Source organism: Struthio camelus, chromosome 1 (assembly GCF_040807025.1).
Source record: "Struthio camelus isolate bStrCam1 chromosome 1, bStrCam1.hap1, whole genome shotgun sequence".
Classification (NCBI taxonomy): Eukaryota; Metazoa; Chordata; class Aves; order Struthioniformes; family Struthionidae; genus Struthio; species Struthio camelus.
In genome coordinates this window covers 181,288,414-181,307,725 of record NC_090942.1, presented here as the reverse complement: position 1 = coordinate 181,307,725, position 19,312 = coordinate 181,288,414, and the positions used below count along the sequence as shown (strand labels likewise).

At 60.9% G+C, this 19,312-nt stretch overlaps 3 protein-coding genes across 3 annotated transcripts; all 3 read right to left on the bottom strand.

Annotated features, from left to right (window-relative positions):
• Nucleotides 1-66: 66 nt before the first annotated feature.
• LOC138065576 (adenylate cyclase type 10-like) lies at nucleotides 67-2,881 on the bottom strand. Its single transcript, XM_068929830.1, has 5 exons — nucleotides 2,740-2,881; nucleotides 1,864-1,981; nucleotides 1,478-1,673; nucleotides 762-950; nucleotides 67-234 (listed from the first exon to the last, which is right to left on the bottom strand). The coding sequence occupies exons 1-5, from the start codon at nucleotides 2,879-2,881 to the stop codon at nucleotides 73-75; spliced, it is 807 nt and encodes a 268-aa protein (XP_068785931.1). The 3' UTR covers nucleotides 67-72.
• A 432-nt stretch (nucleotides 2,882-3,313) lies between these two features.
• LOC138065572 (adenylate cyclase type 10-like) lies at nucleotides 3,314-6,099 on the bottom strand. Its single transcript, XM_068929718.1, has 5 exons — nucleotides 6,081-6,099; nucleotides 5,589-5,696; nucleotides 5,156-5,334; nucleotides 4,371-4,541; nucleotides 3,314-3,317 (listed from the first exon to the last, which is right to left on the bottom strand). The coding sequence occupies exons 2-5, from the start codon at nucleotides 5,688-5,690 to the stop codon at nucleotides 3,314-3,316; spliced, it is 456 nt and encodes a 151-aa protein (XP_068785819.1). The 5' UTR covers nucleotides 5,691-5,696; nucleotides 6,081-6,099.
• Nucleotides 6,100-7,242: 1,143 nt separating this feature from the next.
• Nucleotides 7,243-19,019, bottom strand: LOC138065246 (adenylate cyclase type 10-like; the record flags this gene model as incomplete). The annotated part of the gene is made up of 21 exons (XM_068929602.1): nucleotides 7,243-7,247; nucleotides 7,567-7,682; nucleotides 7,854-7,911; nucleotides 8,300-8,554; nucleotides 9,028-9,153; nucleotides 9,680-9,816; nucleotides 10,191-10,474; nucleotides 10,880-10,966; nucleotides 11,560-11,709; nucleotides 12,175-12,308; nucleotides 12,732-12,784; nucleotides 13,837-14,026; nucleotides 14,383-14,459; nucleotides 14,864-14,985; nucleotides 15,227-15,418; nucleotides 15,595-15,624; nucleotides 16,401-16,606; nucleotides 16,909-17,052; nucleotides 17,404-17,442; nucleotides 18,002-18,106; nucleotides 18,914-19,019. Coding segments are annotated over 21 exons (2,616 nt in total), but the record flags the coding sequence as incomplete, so codon positions are not given.
• Between the last annotated feature and the right edge of the window lie 293 nt (nucleotides 19,020-19,312).

Sequence of the window (19,312 nt, the reverse complement as noted above, 5' to 3'; positions counted from 1 at the left end):
ACGCCTTCAGCGTCCTCTTGCTGTGCTCTGTGACTATGCCATACAGAACGCTGAGATGATGGCAGTGTTTCTTTATTTAATCCCTGGAAGAGCATCCTCGCTCGGCCGTGCTGGCAGCTTCAGCAGGTACCTGGAGCTACAGACTTCAGGCTTTGCTTGCTTCAGCTGGGGAAAACGTGGCGCTGTCTCCAGCCACAAGTCTCCCACGGGGCCCTTGCCAGTGAACCACCGCTCCTGAGGAAAACAAAAGCCCAAGTGAGAGCCGCGAAGAACGGGAGGTCCCCCGAGCGGTCCGGGAAGGCAAGCGAGGCCTCTCGCAGTAGCTTCTTCCACCCATCACCCAATCTGCCGTGCTGCAAAAGCCTATCAGGGAGGGCAAGGAGAGGGAACGCAAAGGAAGCCTCCTCACAGGTTCAGGCTGGCTCCCAGAGCTGGCTCAAGGGAGAGGCAGAGATTCCACTCCACCGCTCCTCAGCCCAGCAGAGATGCTGGGAAGGAGCGGCGTGCTGCAGCGCGTGCTGCTCCCTCGCGTGTCCTTCCAGCCCCTCCTGAGGGAAGGGCATCGCAGCTGCCACTGCCCTCCTGCTGAGGAGGGCTAGCAGCCCCTACCAGCTCGCCAAGGACTTTCAGCACACGCTCCTGAAGCTCGCTGGGGGCTTTCCCTACGTGGACCTGCCGGAGTACGGTCCGCGCCACCCTCTCCTAGGGCATGCCAAGCCTCTGCCCAGGGAGCAACTCAGAGGCAAAGAGGATCCACTTACAGCGCTCATCTCCAGCCAAGTCTTCTCCAGGAGGTTGCCGTTCACTTCACAGGCTTGGAGGCCCTGCCTGAGGCACCACAGGCTCTGGTCTTTGTTACCCAGCATGCAGAAAACGTACGCTTTCAGATGGTAGGCTCTGGGGTAGAAGACGGGGCTTGTAGAGCACCGAGCAAAAACCTCTTCCGCAAGCTACCGAGAGAACAATGGAGAGGCACGTCAGCAGAAGTCATCGAGCTGGGCGATGGCTTGGCACTGAGGACTGCACCTGTTCCCCAAAGGGGAAAGCAGCCGCAAAGGCACAAGGAGCACGCAGCTAGCAAGGCTGAGATACCACACAAGTCTCTCCCGAGCCATAAGCCCTCACATGCAGCAGGCATTTCAGCAGGGCTCACTAGCTAGCTCATGGCTGTGCAAGTCTCTTCTCCTGTCTTGCAGGCCATTCCCATTCCCATTCCCACTCCCACAAGGGAATCCTCACGTGCCCGGGAAGACCCCCGTCACCTCACTGCCTTCTCTACCACCTCTTGCTGCCGCCCCATGGGGGAGCAGCCTCTTGCCATGTTCCTCTCTAACCCACTACTACACTCCGCCTCTAGCCTGGCTCCATCCCAGCACGGCTCCTTCGCCCCGGCCTTGCCAATCCACTGCTGCTCGCAACACAGCTTTCCCTAGAGTCCCCTCACAGCATGCACACCCCCTTCCTCCTCTTCCCTCACCCTTAGAGCCCTGCTGCGGCTCTCCCGGGCCCTCGCCGAGCTGCGCTCAAGGTCGTTCCGCAGCACCAGCGTGTAGCACTCCAGGAGCCGGCTGCATGCTTGGGTGGCCAAAACGGAGGCGTCAGCTCTCTTCAGCAGCCTCTTGGCCTTTTCAAAGGGCTTCTGGAAGTCGGCCCACTGCCCAAGCCTTCCAAACCTACACCATCCAGAGAGAAACACACACACACACACACGTTTTGTAGAGTACTTGATCAAGTACTCTACACCCCAGCGACGGCCGCCTTGTTGGACAGGGCACGGGGGACACGACAGGCCCAGAGCTCCCACCTCCCCTGCCAGAACCACTGCCTGGGCCTGTCGCCAGTCTAAGCACCTCTGTAACTTACCAAAGAGCCAGGGACGAATACAGTCCAAGCAGGATGCTGTTGTGCGAGCTGAGGATGCGGTTTGCTTCGTTCCGCTCAACGAAGCTCCTGCACTCTTCAAATGACTTGTACTCCCAGCCTGTAATACAAATGCATCGCAGAGAAGCAGTGCCGCCCTCCGCTGCCTTGTTTTCCCTCGGGCATTCGTAGCAGGACAAAGCTGAAGCACAGCTGGAGAATTTCTGGGCAGGTAAACCACTCAGAGAGCAAGCAAAAACCAAACAGGAACAAGGCAGGGGCTGGAGTTCTAGCCTAGCTCCTCAGGGCTAGTCAAGCGCCACACAGATAGCTATTCCCTTTTCTTCAGCAGCTTTCGAGCGCTGGCAGAGACACGCTGCCATTGACCAGCAAGCGACAGCCACTCCGGAGCGTAGGCTGTTAGATGCCTCCTGGTCAGGCACATCCCAGCACTGCTATGCCCGCCCGCTTCCCCAGGAGCCAGAGCAGAGTGAGCCTGGGAAGAGGTTTCAGAAAGGGGAATCTCAAAACGCGGGAAGCAAAGAGGGAAATTGCAAGCATTTTGAAATCACTCTGGGATCACGTGTAGAACATGCAAACAAAGACAGGGCAGGCAGGAAAGACAGACAAAGACACACCCAGAGCCAAATAGCCCAGGACTCGGCCCAGGAAGTGAAAGCATGGCTGGAGGCTCTGGCGCCCGTGTTGTAGCAGGAGAAAAAGCATCTTTGCAAGCCTCCTGGCTCTCTGGGGCCCTCCTCACTGAGCACTTACCAGCGTAAAGCAACAGGTCTAAGCAGCAGGAGAAGAAGTATGCCTGCCCAATGATGCTGTGCTCTGCAGCCACCTGCTTCTCGAGCCTGCGCAGCACTTCCTCACATTCTGGGTACCTGCGGAGGAGCACAGCGAGCCGCCATGGAGCCTCTCCGTGGGGTGGGAGCCCAGTCACCACCTCCGGACGCTGCCCGCTCCCCTTCCCATCATCCCGCTCTCCCTGCGCTGCTCTTTCTGGCAAGGCCATCAGAGTTTCTCCAGCAGACAGTTGTTCATCTTTTGGCAACAAGTCTCCGGAGAAAGGCTGCAGTGACCCCGGCCCAAACGGCAAGGCCCGGAGCAAAACTCAGGCATCCTTCCCATGCAGCCAGTGCTTTCCCATTGGCCCAGGAGCAGAGCTACTCCCCTTTCCATCCAAGTCTTTGTCAGGAAAAGCAGGCCAAAGAGCACGCACAGCTCCCCACTGCCCTCCGCACTCGCCCAGACAACGCGTTTGCTTCAGAAACTGCTCCTCTCGAGACCTCCCCCTGGACGACTGCCGTCTCGGGCACCGGTGCCGCGTGGCGTGGAAAGGCCCGCGTCCACCCAACCAAACGTGGCTAGCGCCCCAAACACAACGAGCGCCTCCCTGCGCTAGGCTCGCTCCTAAACCAGGCCTGGGAATTGCCTGGGGCAAGCGCTACCTGGCAAGGGCCAGAACCGAGCCAGCAACTGTTCCAGCAATTTCACAGCACACACTCACGCTCCCAAACAGCCAGCCACGGCCCTTGGCATTGTTTAATTTACCAGCGTCCATACGGCCAGCGAGTATCCAATAAGAAACCAAGCAGCCCTCTTTGCTGCGTGCAGAGAATGACACAAGAAGGATCTCAGGTGGCCCCCTGACCCTGCGCAACCAGCAGTCTGTCCCGCAGCAGCATTACCTCATCTGCAGAAAGAGCGCCGCAAAGAGCGTGGCGAGGACCTCGCAGTCCAGGTCGGGCCTCTCCAGCTCCATGCACAGGCTCTTGGCGCGATAGCCTGCCAAGAAAACCAGCAGGCTCGCACAGGCTCCCTTGGCGGAGATGCCTTCTCGCAGGCAGCGGGGGCAGTACGTACCTACGTCGATAGAGAGGGGCAGATTCCCCAGGCTGAGGTTCAGGTGGCTCAGGGCCTGGGCAAATTTGGCAGCCTTTAATACCCCTCCTCCAAAGAGCTCGTCGTCAGAGCTAAGCTGGATGGCCGCCCGCCCGTACTGCAGCCACTCTTCCTGGCAGCCCAGGTCCTGGCAGCACCGCGCATATTCCATGTAGGACAACAGGATCTAAAACGGTCCAGACAGGAGACTGTACAAGACTGAATGTCGCCAGGGTGACTCTCTGGCCTAGACGGCTCAGGGCATAAACCCAACGGCCAGGTGCTCTCTTCTCTTCTGCTCTCAGGGCTCTCACCCCTACGACAAACGGTTCTTAGGACTGCCGCTGCTAACTGCAGCCGCAGCGAGACGAGGGCCCCAGCGGGGTGCTGCCTTCAAGCCACAACCAGCCCAACGCTTACAACGGCGAAACAAACGCCATGAGAGCGACTACCAAGAAGAGCAGCAACGCACGTCTGCTGGAAGTTTGTAAAGCAAAGTTCAGGGACGGGTACCACTCCGTCGCGTTTGGCCTCTTCTTGCCGCCCCGGGCAGACCCTGCTGGTACTCTAGGCGGGCCAGGGGAAAGGAGCTATGTCAGAAACGCGTCTGCTGCCGCAGAGAGGAGGCACTCACGTGACTCGCATCCTCAGACTCCTCGGCCGTGTTGACCTTCATGAGCGCTGCCAGGCGCGAGAGCCTCCGGCCGCTGGAAGTGCCCTCCAGGCTGAAGAGCTGCCGCAGCAAGGAAAGGCAGTGGCTCTGCCGGAACAGCCAGGGCAGCCTCTCCCTCCTGCCACACAAGAGAAACTGCTGGGCCACAGCCACTAGCTACACAGTGCCAGGTCAGGCAGGGCCAGGGGAAGCAGGGCGACAGAGGAGGCAGCTGCACCTGCTCCCAGCAGGGCGGCAGCTGATGCAGGCCGGGCTGCAGGCATGGAAGCGGCAGAGCCAAGAAGCACCCCCAGGGAAAGATGGCTGCTAGCAGGAACGGGTTGGCACTACAGCCCAGGGAGGGCGAAGCAAAGCTGGGCACCGCGAGGAAAAGGCTTGTTCTACGGCAGCCTTGCACCTGGCTGCAACCCCTGAGCTTCCTCGTTCTCACACCTCCCCTCCACTTACCCCTCCCTGCCCACGTCCTGCTCCTCCCTGCCGGCTCCCTTCCCCTCTGCAGCCTGTGCTCCCTGGGAACATCTCTCTGCTCTCACCCCCACCACCCCCCCCCACAAGCCAACACGTGCCCGCTCCCCCACCCAGGAGCCTCCAGGTCCCTCAGCAGCTTTCCCCGTGCTAACGCCTATGCTCAGGGAAAGTCTGGGCTTAAGCCTAGGCAGGTGTGGGCCTAGGTGCCCGGGACCACGCAGGAAACGCCTCTTCCTTCCCTCCTCTTTCCCTTCGGCTTCTTACCCTGCCTCTTGATGAAGGGAGGACTCTCTGTTCTTCCTGTGGGAGGCACGCTCTGACTTCTCCAGCAGAAACTGGAAGACGACGCCAGCTGAGGTGAGGGGGAATTTTCTCTTCAGCAGGCTCAATGCCTTGCTGAGCGTCTTCTTTGCCAGGTCCATGCAGCCCATGTTGTAGCAGACCTGCACAGGAGAAAGGCTTCTTCAGACAGTCCCAAAGGGCTCCGACTGAGCACGCACCACATTTCCAGGCTCTGCCTGAACCAAGGCCGAGGGCCTCGACCGCTTTTGGCCGGAGGCTGAAGCGCTCACAGGAAAGGCCGCTGGTAGCGGCCGTGCCTCAAAACGCCAGGCCTATCGCCGCCGCCGCCACCCCCCAACAAAAGCGTCCAACTCCACCCACCAGGAGAGCCCTCAGAACCTCCCTGGCACTTTACCTCCCCTTTCAGGCTCAGGAAGGTGGCTTCTTCAAAGCAGGGAAGCACATCGGCTTTCTCAGCCGCTGAGCTCCTCACAACCTCTGCTTTCTTCAGGTTCATAAAGGCCTTGGAACAAGCACACAGAGAGCAGGTGAGCGTCGGTGCAGAGCCTGCATCCAGCCCCATCGTTCCCAGTTGCCTCCAGCAGCTCTCTGAGGAGGGCACACATCTGCCCCTGGCGATGCCCACCCTAACACAGCCCACGGGCACGAGTGCTCCTTCGCACCACCTCCTGGCGCGTGCGCCTTGTGCAAAGGTCCTGCTTCTCTGCCCTGCCTCCCTTGCCCCAGGAGAAGCAAACAGGGGGAGAAGGCCGGCTCTGACGCCAGCGGTTCAGCCCCAAGTCCCCACAGAGGCACGTCCTAGTGCAATGGCAAAATCGGTTTGCCCAGGACAAGGCAACTGAGAGGCCTCCTTGTGCAGTGGGCTCCGGCAAGCAGGGCGACTCACCAGGTAGTTGTCGGAGACGTGCAAGTAGGCAGCCGTGCACTCCAGCAGGTAATAAAGGGCTCTGGCATCGTTGCCCATTGCCATGTGGTGGTGAGCCAGCGGCACAAGCACCAAATCCACAATGGCCCTGCATTCACAGGCACACGCGGCACCGGGCGTCCCTTTGGTCTTGCTGGGCACCGTAGGTACGCGTTCCGTCCTGGCCAGAAACTGCTCTGCCGCTCTACTCAGAGACAAGATCACGCAGAAAGACGACACACGCTAGCATCACCTATACCGCTCCGTCTGCCTAGACCAACAGCATATTCTAGCGCAGCACAAGCAAGGCCCTGTGCACATCTTCCACTGCAGCGACGTCAACCCGCGCGCGCTGAGCAGTCTTCTCGCGCTCCGGAGCCCCGGAGCCCAAGGCGAGCGGGGCCAGGCAGGGCAAAACGGGGACGAGGAGCAACATCGCCCCTTTCAAGCCCTAGCAAACTCTTCCTTTGGCTTTAGCGGTAACAAGATCCACGAGGACGCGATGCTGTTGGTGCCTTTGCTGACCCTGCGCTGGAGCAACGCTGCTCTTTGCCCCAGGGAGAAAGTCAAGCAGGCCTTTCTGTCACCTTCCAGCAGCCTCCCTGCTCCCGCTGGCTGCTTTGCCCCTGCACACCTCGCAACTTTGCTCTCCCACAGCTAGGAAGGCAGGGCTGGCTCCACCCTGCCCCCACTGGGTCACCCTGATCCCACTGGCTTCCTCCAAGAGGCTCATCTCCAGGGCCACCCCATCCCAGCTCCCACCCTGCAGGCCAGCTCTTTCCTGAGCTAGAGTCACAGCCAGCAGGCACAACTGCAAACTCCACTTGCCCCCTCTGCAGACCCTGGGCCCGCTGACTTCCCAACATAACCAAAACCTCCTCTCCTCACCGAAAAGTCTCCTCCAGGAAGCTCTTCTCTTTCTGCAGAGCTTTTGCAGTACCTGGAAACAAAGCACGAGTTAAACGCTTCCTCACCTCACACGCGGGAAGAGCTGCATCTTGCCACGCTCGATCAGAAAGGGGAGGAGAGCAGAGTCAAAGGGACCGACGGCAGCTCTCTTCCTGGCCCCTTCCCCCGAGAGCTGCCTTCCCGGCAGGGCTGTTATGTTTTGGGCAAGCGTAGCACACCCACCAGGAAAGGCGCCTCAGCCTGCGGGGCCGGGGGGTGCACCGCAAGGCTCTTGTCACTGCAAGGACATGGGCTGCTCTCCGGTCATTCCGGGGAAATGCAGGAGGGCGTTCCGGGGCAGAGAGGCTCTACGCTGTGCCCACAGCATGGCTCTGCTGGTGCAGCTGGCCTCAGCGGAGGACTAAGCTAGTCTTAGGGAAGCCTCTCCCCTGCGCTGACAGCATCCCTAGGCTCCAGCAAAACGCTTCTGCGGACGGCGCTTGAGACAGAGGAGCGCTTCCATTAATTGCGCAAGCACAGTGTGGAGGGCCCAGGCTCCAAAGCACGGCAGCTAGCATACCCGGAGCGGCACGGAGCTCATCCCTCTTCAGCTCCTCCTGTCTGAGCAGCCAGGCCTCCCAGCTGGACGAGTAGCGTTCGCTGGCGCGGTCGTCCCAGCTCTCTGCCTCCTGGGCGCTGCCGAGGGCCAAGCGGTGGAAGGCCACAAAGTCCCCTCCGCCGCAGCACTGGCACTTGTGCGCTTGCCTCTCCAGGAAGGCCGCGCACTTGCGGTGCATGGCCACCCTCTGTCCCTTGGGCCACAGCTCGTAGGCAGCCTCCCGCAGCAGCGGGGCGCAGAAGGTCAGGACGCCAGACTGCAGCCTCGCCGTCTTCTCGGTCTCGCCCAAGCACCGCTTCTGGGCACCTGAAAGGCAACGGGCCTTCACATCAGCCACAGCTGGGGCCACAGCCGGGGGACGAAAGACAGGCCTTGGCGTGGATCCTTGGCAGGAAACCAGCGCTCCTGCACTCGGAGCCTCGCAGCGCTAGGGTGAAAGGGACCCGTTTGCCTTGCCGACACCAGCACAGCCTGCGCAACAGGCTCCCGCCCTGCTCTCCCTCCCAACGCACAGCCTTCAGCCGCACCCCCGCAAGCAGCTGCCGAGGCTGCTGGCAGCAGAAGCAAGGCCGGCCCTGGGCATTACACACCACCGGAGGGGGCAGTGCAGCGTGCCCTGGCGAGCCCCGCCAGCCACACAGCCGGGAGCAGCAGGAGCCTACCACGCTCCCGGGGGCGCATTATCACCACTTACCGCTCTCTTCCTCCAGAGAGGTGGCGGACCCCTCGGCGGGAACACTGCTGCCTTCTGGCACCTTCCCAGCATTCAGCCACTTCAAGACGTTGCCTCTCACCAGGACATTCAACGCCTTGTTCATCTTGGTCCTGGTCCACCTGGGAAGGAGGCGTAACAGCAGCTCGGTGGTAAACGTCGGCCCGATGACGGCTGCGCACTTCAAGACCATCCGCTCCGAGGGCTTCATGCTGTCCACCTCAGCCAGCGCAATCCCTGTCAAAAACAAGCCACAGGTCTCTCTCTTGCCCTCTCCCAAGCCTGAGGCTGCCGAGGCTGCCTTAGCTTCACCACACCAGACGCTACATTTGTAGCCTTCTTTCCTAGGGACCAAACCCCTTGGGCAGTCGCAACCCAGGGCACGTATCTCCAACACGGCTCTGCTCCTCCTGCAAGCACAGGAAGCAAGGACCGGGAAAAGGAGAAACACATGTTCCTTGGGGAACGTTTCTGCCAGGCTCACTGCGCAAGGTCACAGCTAGAGGGCAGGGAAGCTCATTCCCAGCCTCCCATCCAGCACCCCGAGAAATGGGAAGAACCAGCGGGACCAGAGCCACCTTCCCAGCAGAGCCCCAGAGCTGAGAGGGGTAACTCTGCAGCACGCAGACGCGCAGCCTCTCTCTAGCCCACGCCCCGGGAAAGAACCTCCGTGCAGCCGCCAGCCGCCGCAGCGGGGCTCGGCCCCTCACCTTTCAAGGTGGAGGGAAGCACGATGCTCTGCAGGTTCACGTCAGGTCTGATGGTGCACACCCTGCGGTCCTTCCCCGCGCTGGAGCTCCAGGAGGCTGCGGCAGGGGAAGCCTCCGTTACAGAAGCTGAGCGGAGCAAGAGAGCAGCGTAAAGCGATTTTCAAAAAGGGAGACGATTCAGGCCGTGACCTCCCGCTTGCCCTCCATCTTCCACCCTTTAGCATTCATCCCCCGAGCAGGTCTCACAGCAGCTGGGCCCTGCGGTCCGTGGCAGCATAAATCCACCGCGCGGCTGCACCCAAGGCACACTGCAGCCACGCCACTCTCCGCACTGCTCCACAATAACCGCCCCCGTTCATGCTGCCTCCAGACAATACCAGGGCTGAGCTTAGTGCCAGGGAGCGTCTCTTCCCCTCCTTTGCAATTTTCTGCCCCGTCCGCATTGCTTCGCCTCACAAAGCCACCCAAACTCCCCAGCCTGTGCTTAGGCTATCCCAGCAGCAAGGCATGCAGGAGCCCACGCCTGAGCCAGGCCAAGGCCTCTACTGCTGCAACACCAGCCTGTGCCAGCTTCACAGGGGAAGCCCAGGGCAACAACGTGCTCTGGAAGATGGGCCGCAGCAGCCAGGCCGTCAGCCACAAAGGTGCTTACTGAAGAGGCTCTCCCACTTGTCCTCCGTTTTCTCGCCCTTCCGCAGCAGGTGGAACAAGAGCATGTCGTGGCGCTTAAGGTCGCTCAGCAGTTCCTCGCAGTAATATGGGATCCCGCAGCTTCTCTGCATCAGGAACCTGGAAAGGAGCAGATCCAGCAGGGACTGACACAGGCAAAGCAAGGTGGGACACGCTTCAGACCAGCATCTTTGCCACAGCTACACCTCCCTTTTGAACAGGCCAGCACTCCCACTGCCTTTGGCATCTGAGCTGCCCGGAAGATACAGCGCTTGCTGGAACGCGCCGGAAAAGAGTCGCGGACAGTGCCCAAGGCACAGAGCTGCCAGCCTCGTCTCTCCTGGCCCCAACAGCCTAGATCCTCCCCAGCACCAGTGAGAGCCTCGGCCCCAGCAAATCGCCCCCACTGCCCCACCATGTTCGTTCCCTCCTGCCCTCTCTCTGCAGAGGGTCAACCCCTCGGGAAGAGCTCCGAGGCCCCGCCTGGGACTTACGTCTCTAGGTCCCTGGGCACGCTGACAACTCCCAGCTCCCGGCAGGCTTTCTGCACAACAGCTGAAGCTTTCAGCTCTCCCAGATGAACGTGGGTCGTTTGCTGCAACTTCATGATGTCTGCTGCAGCTTCGCAGAGCCTCTGTCTTCTAGAGCGAGCGGGAGCAAAGCCCATGACCACAAAGAGCGGGACATCTCTGAGCGCGCGCGACATAACAGCCCAGGAGGCAGAGTCGATGTAGTGCGCGTTGTCGATGACAAACAGGACAAGTTCGTCTTCAACGAGCTGAAACAAACACGTTGGTCTGGGTGGATTCTGAGGGATTCTCAAGCATCCTCCACAGGGCAAACTTTGGCCGGCCTCTCCCCACACAGAGGACGCGCAGAAGTCGCTCTCCTCTCCCCAGCTACCTCTTCGTTCAGAATCTCACCCGCTCTTCCGTGCTCCGAGACTCTTAAGGTCTCTCGGGCACGGTGGCACGGAAAGACACCGTTCCTCCTCCCCCTGAGCACATGCCCTCCAACTTCACAGGAGGAAAGTTATCAGGGGACATGGCATGGGGAGTTCAGCCTCTGCAGGGCAATGACCCCGGTACATTGTCCTCCCACCAGCTCCCACCGCTCTCCTGCAGAGCCCTCAGCCTGCGGCCTTGCTTTCCTTCTCTGACCCAGGATGGGGAGAACGGCTCACCTTCTGTAGCACTTTCTTAAAAACCAACTCCAGTTCCATTGTCCTTTGAGCGTCGCTCATCTTGGACACCTTCTCCGACAGGGGAAACTGGCCGGAAAAGCAGAGTCACAGAGCAACAGCCTTTCAGGGCGGTTCAGCACACCTGCCCACCACGCAAGTCCAAGCGAGCAAAACGCCTCTGTTGCCCTCAGCATCTTACCTCTCCCCCACACAGTGGAGAGGAGACGCAGCGCGGACGTCACCGGGAGCCTACAACGGAGGCCCTCTGCTGAGGGTCTCTGGCAGAGCTCTTGCAGGGAGGGATGAGGCGGGAGAAGAGCTTCTTCCCTCGCCATGGCAATCGCGCGAGGGAGCAGGCTGCTCCCGCACCAGTGAACTCAGCACCAGCTCATCAGCCCCCTCTCAAAGCCTCTCTGCAATGCCCTTTCCAGGCTGCTGAGCAAGGCCCCAGGAACTGCCTGCAGCAGCCTGGCACCTGCACTCACCCCTAACAAGGGGCCCCCTCGGCCCCCTCGCCCCCCTCTTTGGACCCACAAACAGAAGCACAGCCTGTGCTACCCTCCTGCTGCTCCCACCAGGGAGCTAAGCCCACTCCCCAGCCACAGTGTCCCAACCACAACAGCCACAGGACGGCTCACAAGCAGGCCTTCGCCACGGCCACAGAGGCCTCTCGCTCTCACCTTAACGACGAAAGGCACGTTGAGGAGGCAGTAGCTGCTCTCTTCCACCAGCCCTTGGAGCTTTTCCTGCAGGACGAGCTGTCTGGCACTGCACGATTTACAGGCCTGCAGGCCCATGGCCACAGCCAGCACCATGCGCATGGCAGAGTAGACCTGCTTCAGGTTGAGCTCCAGCACTTCCACAGCCACTACCCTGCCATGCAGAAGCAAAAGGCACTGAGATTCAGAGAGGGACCCAAGCAGCCGCAGGCTTCTCGCACTAAGCTCTAGGGGAGAGGCGGAATCTAGGGCCACTTGGGTTTCTTCTCTTGGCTCTGGGGCTACGGCCAAAGCCCTGACTGAGCTCGGGCTCTACCTTGCTTGGTGCCTGGCCCAAAGAAGGAAGCTCAACAGCAGTGGCTCCAGGAGCCACCTCTAGCTCCCTCAGGAGGGAGCAGGAGAGCACGCAGCTGCTCCTCAGCAGCAGCTCCTGCAGGCCTTGCAGGGATGCTGCAGTCCAAGGGCCACGCACCCGGGCAGAGGGGCTCCAGTAGCCCACGGACATCAGCGGCTGGGCAGCGAAAGCGTTCCGCAGGTCCCGGTCAGCAACACTCACCTGAGCCCAGCAGCCTGGCCTAAAGAGGCAAGCTCCGTAAGTAAATGGCTCTTTCCAGAGCCCGTTACGCCCTCAAACGCCATGATGTGGCTTGCTTTCTTATCCACGTAGGCTTTCAAGTAGCTTTCAAAGAGGGCAATCTCCTCCTCCCGACCTGGGAAGGCAAACAAGAAAGCGAGCTGTTGCAGCGAGCTGGAAAGCAAACAGCCGTCGGCACCCTTCTCTCTCGCCGCCGCAGCGGGTCAGTCAGACCCAAGGAAATCTCCTCCCCGATCCCAAATACGGGCATCGCTTTAGCCCTGAGGCTGTGAGCAACTGCACACTGGAAAGGTCCCGCCACGCTAGCTATGCAGCACAGCAGGGAGCACCCGGTGCACGCCTCACCCTGCTTCCCACCTCTAGCTGCGGCCCAACCCCAAAGACAGGAACCAGCTAGGAGCCAAGGTATGCACCAAACCCTTAGGGCCACGCCGGGCAACACCATCCCTCGCAAAAGCTTCTCCGTTCCCAGAGCGGAACTAACAGGTACCGACGGCAACAAATCGGCCTTCGGCAGACCAAGGCGTTCTCCACCTACCGAGCAACGGGGAATAGCCGGACCTCTCCTTCATAACATCCATGCCAAACACGCTAGCAGCGGGAAGAGAAAAACAAGAGCCAATTAAGTAGGCAGAAGCTGGAGGACGTAGAGCCACGCGTGGAGCTGGAGCTGAGGGTACGCGCTCCCGGGTGCCCGCTCTTCTTTTGAGCCGGAGCAAATCCTGCCCACGCTCCCACTGGCCCAGCAGAGAGCGCAAACACCAAACGAGCACTAGCAAAGCTGCAGCCAGGAAGAAGCCCAACGGCCACAGGGGGACACCAGACAGCATCAAGACTCGAGCGCCACAGGCCAAAGCCCAAGGAAGCAGAGACATGAGCAAGAAGCCAGGCAGTGCCGCTGGCTAGCACACTGCTGCACCCCGCAGGACAAGCCAAACAAGTCTCTGGTCCCCCGGCCTGTGCTCACAGGCAGCGCTTTCTAGAAGCGGGGCCCTGCAACAGCTGCTGTCAAGGCAAAGACGGGCAAGAAAAAACACTGCAAGCCACGACGTGCAACAGGACGACAAGGGTCACTTCTTGGGCCAAGGCGCCAAGCACCAGGCACCTTGGGCTTGAGTTTTTCTGAAGTTGCAAGGGGACGGCAACGTCAACCTTCCAAACGTCCTCCAAAGAGGATGCCAAACCCTGGCCCGGGGGAACACCTGAACTTTCACCAGGAGGCACTCAGGAACTGAGTCCTGGCCTGACCAAAAGCTTTCTGGGAGCCTCATGCTCGGAAGCAGCTGGGAGAACGCCTCCCTGGGGCAGAATTGCCACTGCGTTAGTCTTGCGCGCAATGGAGCAAGCACAGGGCAGAAAGCACAGCTGGAAGCCGTTTGGGCAGGGGCTGCAAGGCCCCTCTGTGCCTACGGACACCTAAAAGCCTTCTCCACCCCTCCGGCATCACTCCCAGTCTCCTTACAGCAGGAGGCACCAGCGTAGGCAGGCCAAAAGCATACCCGTGCTCTGCCTTTCCATCTTCTCAGCCCCAGCGATGGGAGGTGTGGGCGGGGGCCAGCTCTGCACAACTCCTCTTGGCGGACCAAGACTGGACCCTGTGTGCCACCCTGCCCCCAACCAGCCCGCTCAAACAGGACACTCACGACTTCGCCGACACCCCCAGGTATTGATACACGGGGCCAGGATCGACAACCCCCTTCATCTTTGCCTCCGGCAGCTCCTTGAAGCACCATCGGGGCAGCCTAGAGGCTGCGTACGTCGCTGCGTCACAGGACACCAGCCCAGGGTAGTGCTCCATCAGCCGGGCTGCCAGATTCACCTTCTGGCCAATGACTGCCACAGAGAGAGAGCACGCATTCACGTACCTATGAAACCAACCCGCTCCACCCTTCACCGCCAACGGCTGCATCGCCTCCAGCACAGGCAAGCCCCAAACCGTTGGCAGCACAACCAACAGGAACAACAAGGCTCTGAGCCCGGTCCCCCGCACCGCAGTGGCGCCCGCCCTGCCTCCCTCGTTCCCCACAGGCCACAGGCCACAGGCCACAGGCCACAGGCCAAGGCCTCGTCCCAGCCCAGCACGTACGGGCAACAGGCTGTTCCCTGCCGCTCTGCCTCTTCCTTTGGCACACTGCTCCGGCTGAACAGACCCAGCCCAGCCACCCACTCCTCAGCCAAACACCTCGTACCTGTGTATTCGTGCCTCACGCGATGGCCTACGACTCCGCAGAACACCGTCCCGCTGGTAACCCCGACAGACACGGCCCTGACACACACGGAGAGCAACAGGCGTTCAGCAGCACCCGCGCACAGGCCTGCCTGCCCGCCTACCTTCACCCCTTCACCCAGCTCCCCTCGCACCACCTCCCGCCCTGGCAGGGCAGACCTCGGGGACCTGCAGAGCTCCGCAGCGTGTGAAAGGGGCTCCCGAGAGCAGCCAGGCAGTTTTCAGCCCTTCCCCTAAGGCCTCACAGCTGGGACGGGCGGAAAGTCCCTGACTCCAGCCGGCCACAGCACGTCTCCTCGGCGCGGGGAAGAAGGGCACCTCTCAGGGCACTGTCTCCTTCCTCCCAGGGACAGAGGAGGCCAAGCTAGAGGGCACGTCTCGCTGAGAAACCATCCCTCCCTCCTTCCCCCGCGCAGTCCCGGGCAACGCGCCTCCCCACTCACTCGATTTTCCTAGGCCTCGAGGAGCACGCCTTGGAGATTTTAAGAGCGCTTTCCAAGGCGTGAACGCTTTCGTCGGGCAGCTTCTCTCCAGGGAGTCCAAACACACACAGGAACGTGCAGCCCTGCCAAGGACGGGGGCAGCACAGCTTGTGACAACGCCTACGGCAAACGGCTCATGCCGTGCGAGTCGAGCCTCTGCCGAGAGCAGCAGAGCTTCAGGGCAACCCCCAGCCAGAGGGTGCTGATCCCAGCGCCGAGGCAGAGCTGCTTCTCCTTTCCCCACTGCTCAGTAGAGCGAGAGAGCCACTGCCCTCTCGTTTGCTGCCCACGCTTTTGCGGGGTGGGCTCCTCCCCCACACTCACTTTATCAAACATGGAGATTTTGTTGATCTCGCCCTTGTGAGGCCGGATGATCTCCAACATCATCACGCTGCTGTCCTGGATAGCCTTGCAGATCTGCGTTAAGTTGACATCGGCAGCAAACTGCAGCTTGACAAAGAGGCAGGTGACCGGCCGTAGCTCGGACAAGTAGTCCGGGGGCTGCCTGTCATCAATCTGGAAGACGAGAGCGGGACACCTTCAGCAGCCAGCTCTCCCCGAGAGCTGACTGCCTCCAGCAAACACCAAGCAAGAGCCCACACGTGGGCAGCAGCCCGCGCTCTCCGCGGAAGGAATAAATCCTCCCCTCGGGGCAAAAAAAAAAACACAGCTCCCGGCAGCTGTGGCCATACCTTCCTCAGAACAGATGCGGGGACGTACTTCCGCAGCAGTTTCCCCAGAGCATGCCGAGGGGCCAGGGTAACAGCAGGCCTCAGGATGCCTAGGGAAGGAAAATCCAGGCGGTGACTGGCAGGCTGGCACTACGAGCCTGCCTAGGGAAAAGCAGTTGGAAAGCAGGGGCTGGCACTGGAACTCAGGGAGAGAAAGTCTCCTCCAGTTGCACGTTTCTTCCTCCTGCAGGTGCTCAGCCAGAGCAGGCCCCTGGAAGGAGGGGGAAGCAGCGAGTGCCTCCGCTGAAGCGCACCAGGGCCAAAGGCACAAATGCTAACTGCAAGGGGGAGAGGGCAGAGGGCGTTCCTCGCTGGCCCCTGAACAAGCCCGCCCCCACCTTTCTGGGCAGCCACAGAACATCATGAAGATGGGCCTCACCTGACGCCTCAGGAGAACTGTAGTTCAGCTGGGCTCGGGTAAACTTGGAGAAGATGTCTTCGCGTTCCGACAGAGACATCCGTTCCATGCCTGTAACCTAAAGGCACACAGTACAAAAACGCGTCGAGGACAGCTCCAGCACCCACAGAGGACAGTACCCGTTGAGGCAGGCTCTTCCAGCGCCTCCTGACCCCCTCTTCAAAGCCACCCAGCAGAATCCAGAGACAACCCGGAGACAAAACTGCTCCCCAACAGCTACTGCTCCCCACCTACGTCGACACCTAGAACTCCCTCCACGCGCGTCTCCTCGCCCTCCTCGCACCTTCCTCCCTCGCAGCCACGGCCACGGCTAGGCCCTCAGAATTGCTCCAGAGGCCATCCCACCCACCTTCACAGCGCTTTGGCCTTTAAGTCTCTTGGTCTTGATCTTGTTCTGGTTACAGAGCTCCCAGCAGCTGGGTGACAGGATCACGTCACTTGCATTGGCAAGGTTTTGGGCCTGCCACACTTCACCCACGGCCTGGCCAAGGATCAGGAAGTGCTGCTGCTTTTTGTCTCCAACAGTCAGGAGGGACATATGCCCTGCAGAGATCCCTGGTGAGAGACAAGCACAACTGATGCAGAGAGCATTTTTACCTCCACAGCCCGCCACAGCTCAGCTCCTCCCAGGCCAACTTTGAAGCTCAGCCCTGGAGCCGGGCTCTTCCCGCTCAACTGCTTCGAGTGCAGGCGAAGCACCCACTTTATGGATTCAGGACTGATCATGGCCGGGGAGGGGGTCCTCATCAGGGGCCCCACACCGGCACGTTGGCCGGCCACCGGCTCACTTTGCATGCAGGCAGCTCGTGAACGCCTGCCTGAGAACGCGCAGCAGCCTAATCCGGCACTCCCCGTACCTATCTTCAGTCGGAGCTTCAGACCCACGTCCGTCTCACGGATCCTGTACTTCTCCTGGATTTGCTGGCTACACTGCAGCACCAGGCTGATGGTGTCCCTCAGCTGCGTGTGCTTTGCTCTCCACAGCACCAGCACAGCATCCCCTGGGGAAAGCAAGGGGACAGGGACGGCTCTCGTGACACCTGACGCTCCCTGACCTGCACCCACCTGCCGGGGCAGCGGAAGCCAGCAGGCGTGCCAGGGAAAATGCGTTTGGGTGAAGGCCTCCTCCTCAACTACAGCACCCTGGCCACAGGCACACCTCCCCCTCTGCCCCGCCAGCTACAACTGCAGCCACGCCGCCAGGGCCCGGGACGGCAGCTCCCCCTGGGCACCTGCGTGCCAGCAGAGCCACCCCTCGGGGCTCTGCCAGCTCGCGGCTCTGTCTCCCCTCTCCCCTAGCACTCGTCTGCAGCTGCAGCAGACGAGGCCACGTCTCTTTTACGCACACGTACCTGCAAACTTCAAGATGTCTCCACCAAAAGCCAGCAGCTCTGCGGAGCGAAAAAAAAAAGCACAACAAGAGTTGCAGCTAGGCCTTCTTCAGGAAGGCCGCAGGACAAGCCGCTCTGCTCAGACAGCAGCACAAGAGCAGCGGTGCTTTGGGGGCACAACTTAGCAAACGTAGCAGCTGCACTGCTCACAGGGACCACAGCCCTGGGACCTACGCTACTGTGCCCTGTGACAAGGCCCCAGGGAAAGTAACGCACACTTTGGTCAGCGCCCCCATCCCCGGCTCATTTGGGCACTAACACTGGCTAGATGCCCCCGCTCCCCCCTGCGCCCCAACACCAGCAAAATCTTCCTCCATCACTGAACAGCGGTCACTCCACAAGGCCAAGGGTGGGTGCTGAGAAAGCGGGCACCTCCTTAGTCTTCGTGGGGAGCAGAAAGCACCTGCCAGAAGAGCCCAGCTGCTCTCGGCTGCTCTCAGCCCCATGGGAACCTCCAGCCCGCGCAAGGAGGAGGCGGCGGCAGCAGCAGCAGCAGGCTGCCCAGCACCTCTCTCTCGTCGTGGCCCAATCCCACACAGTCCTGCAGAACGGCACTTACCCTCCAAAATGTCACCCATGTAGCGATTGAGGGTTTGCGTGACCTCATCCGCACCCCGCTCTCTGCTGATGCTCTGGCTGAATTTCTCTGTCAGAGCAGTGAAACCTGCAACAGGGACACACAGGCACAAAGAAATCAGGACGCGTCCACGGGGCCGAAGGACCTGGCACTTTCCACGTCGCTTTCAGCCAGCCAAGAGAACCACGCTCCGGGAGAACCCGGGCGCGCCCCTGACAGCGGGCACAGCCCTCTAATTCCACCCGCGCTTCTGAGCGCTCGCTGACGGGCGCCTTCCCCATGCTCACACCTACCCGTTACGCCTAGCTCCTGCACTTGGCTGCCACCCTCCAGCACGTCCCCCGGCTGCCTCCCCTCTTGCCTACAGCCAGGCAACACCCTTAGCTAGAAAGCCCGGGAGGCCTTTGCCAACTAACGCAGCACCTGGCAAGCCAGCTCCTCTGCGCAGCAGCTGCTCCTCCAAGTTTGCCCTGACAAAGACTAACAAGGGTGAGGCAAGGCAGCCAGGCCTCCTCTCCCAGGCCTCCATGAGCCAGAGCCTGGCCCACCTCACACCTCCCCAAAGCTCCGGAGAGAGCACTGCAGTCAACAGCGCGGGCCCAAGCTGCTGCTCCGGCAGCCTCAGAGCTCCCTACGCACACTGCTCTGAGCAGACGGGTGACCACAAGCAGGCCGCAGTGCGGCTGGCAGCAAAGACCGCCCCCGGGCTGTGACCTCGGCTACGTCCGAGCGCTACTTCCCCAAAGCGGAAGACCTCAGCAGCAAACGACATCTCCTTTGACCCCTTCTCTACCACAGGCGGGACGACCAGGGCTCCAAAAGGCCCGCTAAGTCCCAACGGCTCGGGTCGGTGACTCCTCCTCAGTGCCCGCCCTTCATAACGCTTTGACCCACCTGACACATCCGCAAAGAGCAGCACTCCGTGGAAGTTCTGAACGCAACGGTTCTCCTGCTTCAAGTCCTCAGACAAAAGCAGGTCGGGGACGTAAGCAGCTACTTCCCCCAGTTCTGAGCAGTGCTTTGACCTTCGCTCCCAGGCACAAGACATCGTCAGCGCCCTGGGGTACCTGCGGTACCTCAGTACAAGACGACCCACCGTGCCCACCAGGGAGGACGACCAGACACCACTGCACAGCGTTGCGCACTGGCCTTGGGGAGGCGCGGCTGGCCCTCTGTCACCAAGGGGCCGGGGGGGGTCACAATCGGGTCACAGTGACATTGGCCGCGTGTCATCATTTACCTGTACACTGTTGCGTACGCTGATCCAGCTAACAGTGACAGCCTCTGCAAGGC

Coding starts and splice junctions, on each gene's coding strand:
- LOC138065572 (XM_068929718.1), bottom strand. CDS start 5,690: ATGAACCTGAAGAAAGCAGAGGTTGTGAGGAGCTCAGCGGCTGAGAAA. Junction 5,335..5,588: donor TCCTGAGCCTGAAAGGGGAG/GTAAAGTGCCAG, acceptor TCTCCTGTGCAG/GTCTGCTACAACATGGGCTG. Junction 4,542..5,155: donor TCCCTTCATCAAGAGGCAGG/GTAAGAAGCCGA, acceptor CTTGTGTGGCAG/GAGGGAGAGGCTGCCCTGGC.
- LOC138065576 (XM_068929830.1), bottom strand. CDS start 2,881: ATGGCCTTGCCAGAAAGAGCAGCGCAGGGAGAGCGGGATGATGGGAAG. Junction 1,674..1,863: donor TATTCGTCCCTGGCTCTTTG/GTAAGTTACAGA, acceptor TGGATGGTGTAG/GTTTGGAAGGCTTGGGCAGT. Junction 235..761: donor CTTGGCTGGAGATGAGCGCT/GTAAGTGGATCC, acceptor TGTTTTCCTCAG/GAGCGGTGGTTCACTGGCAA.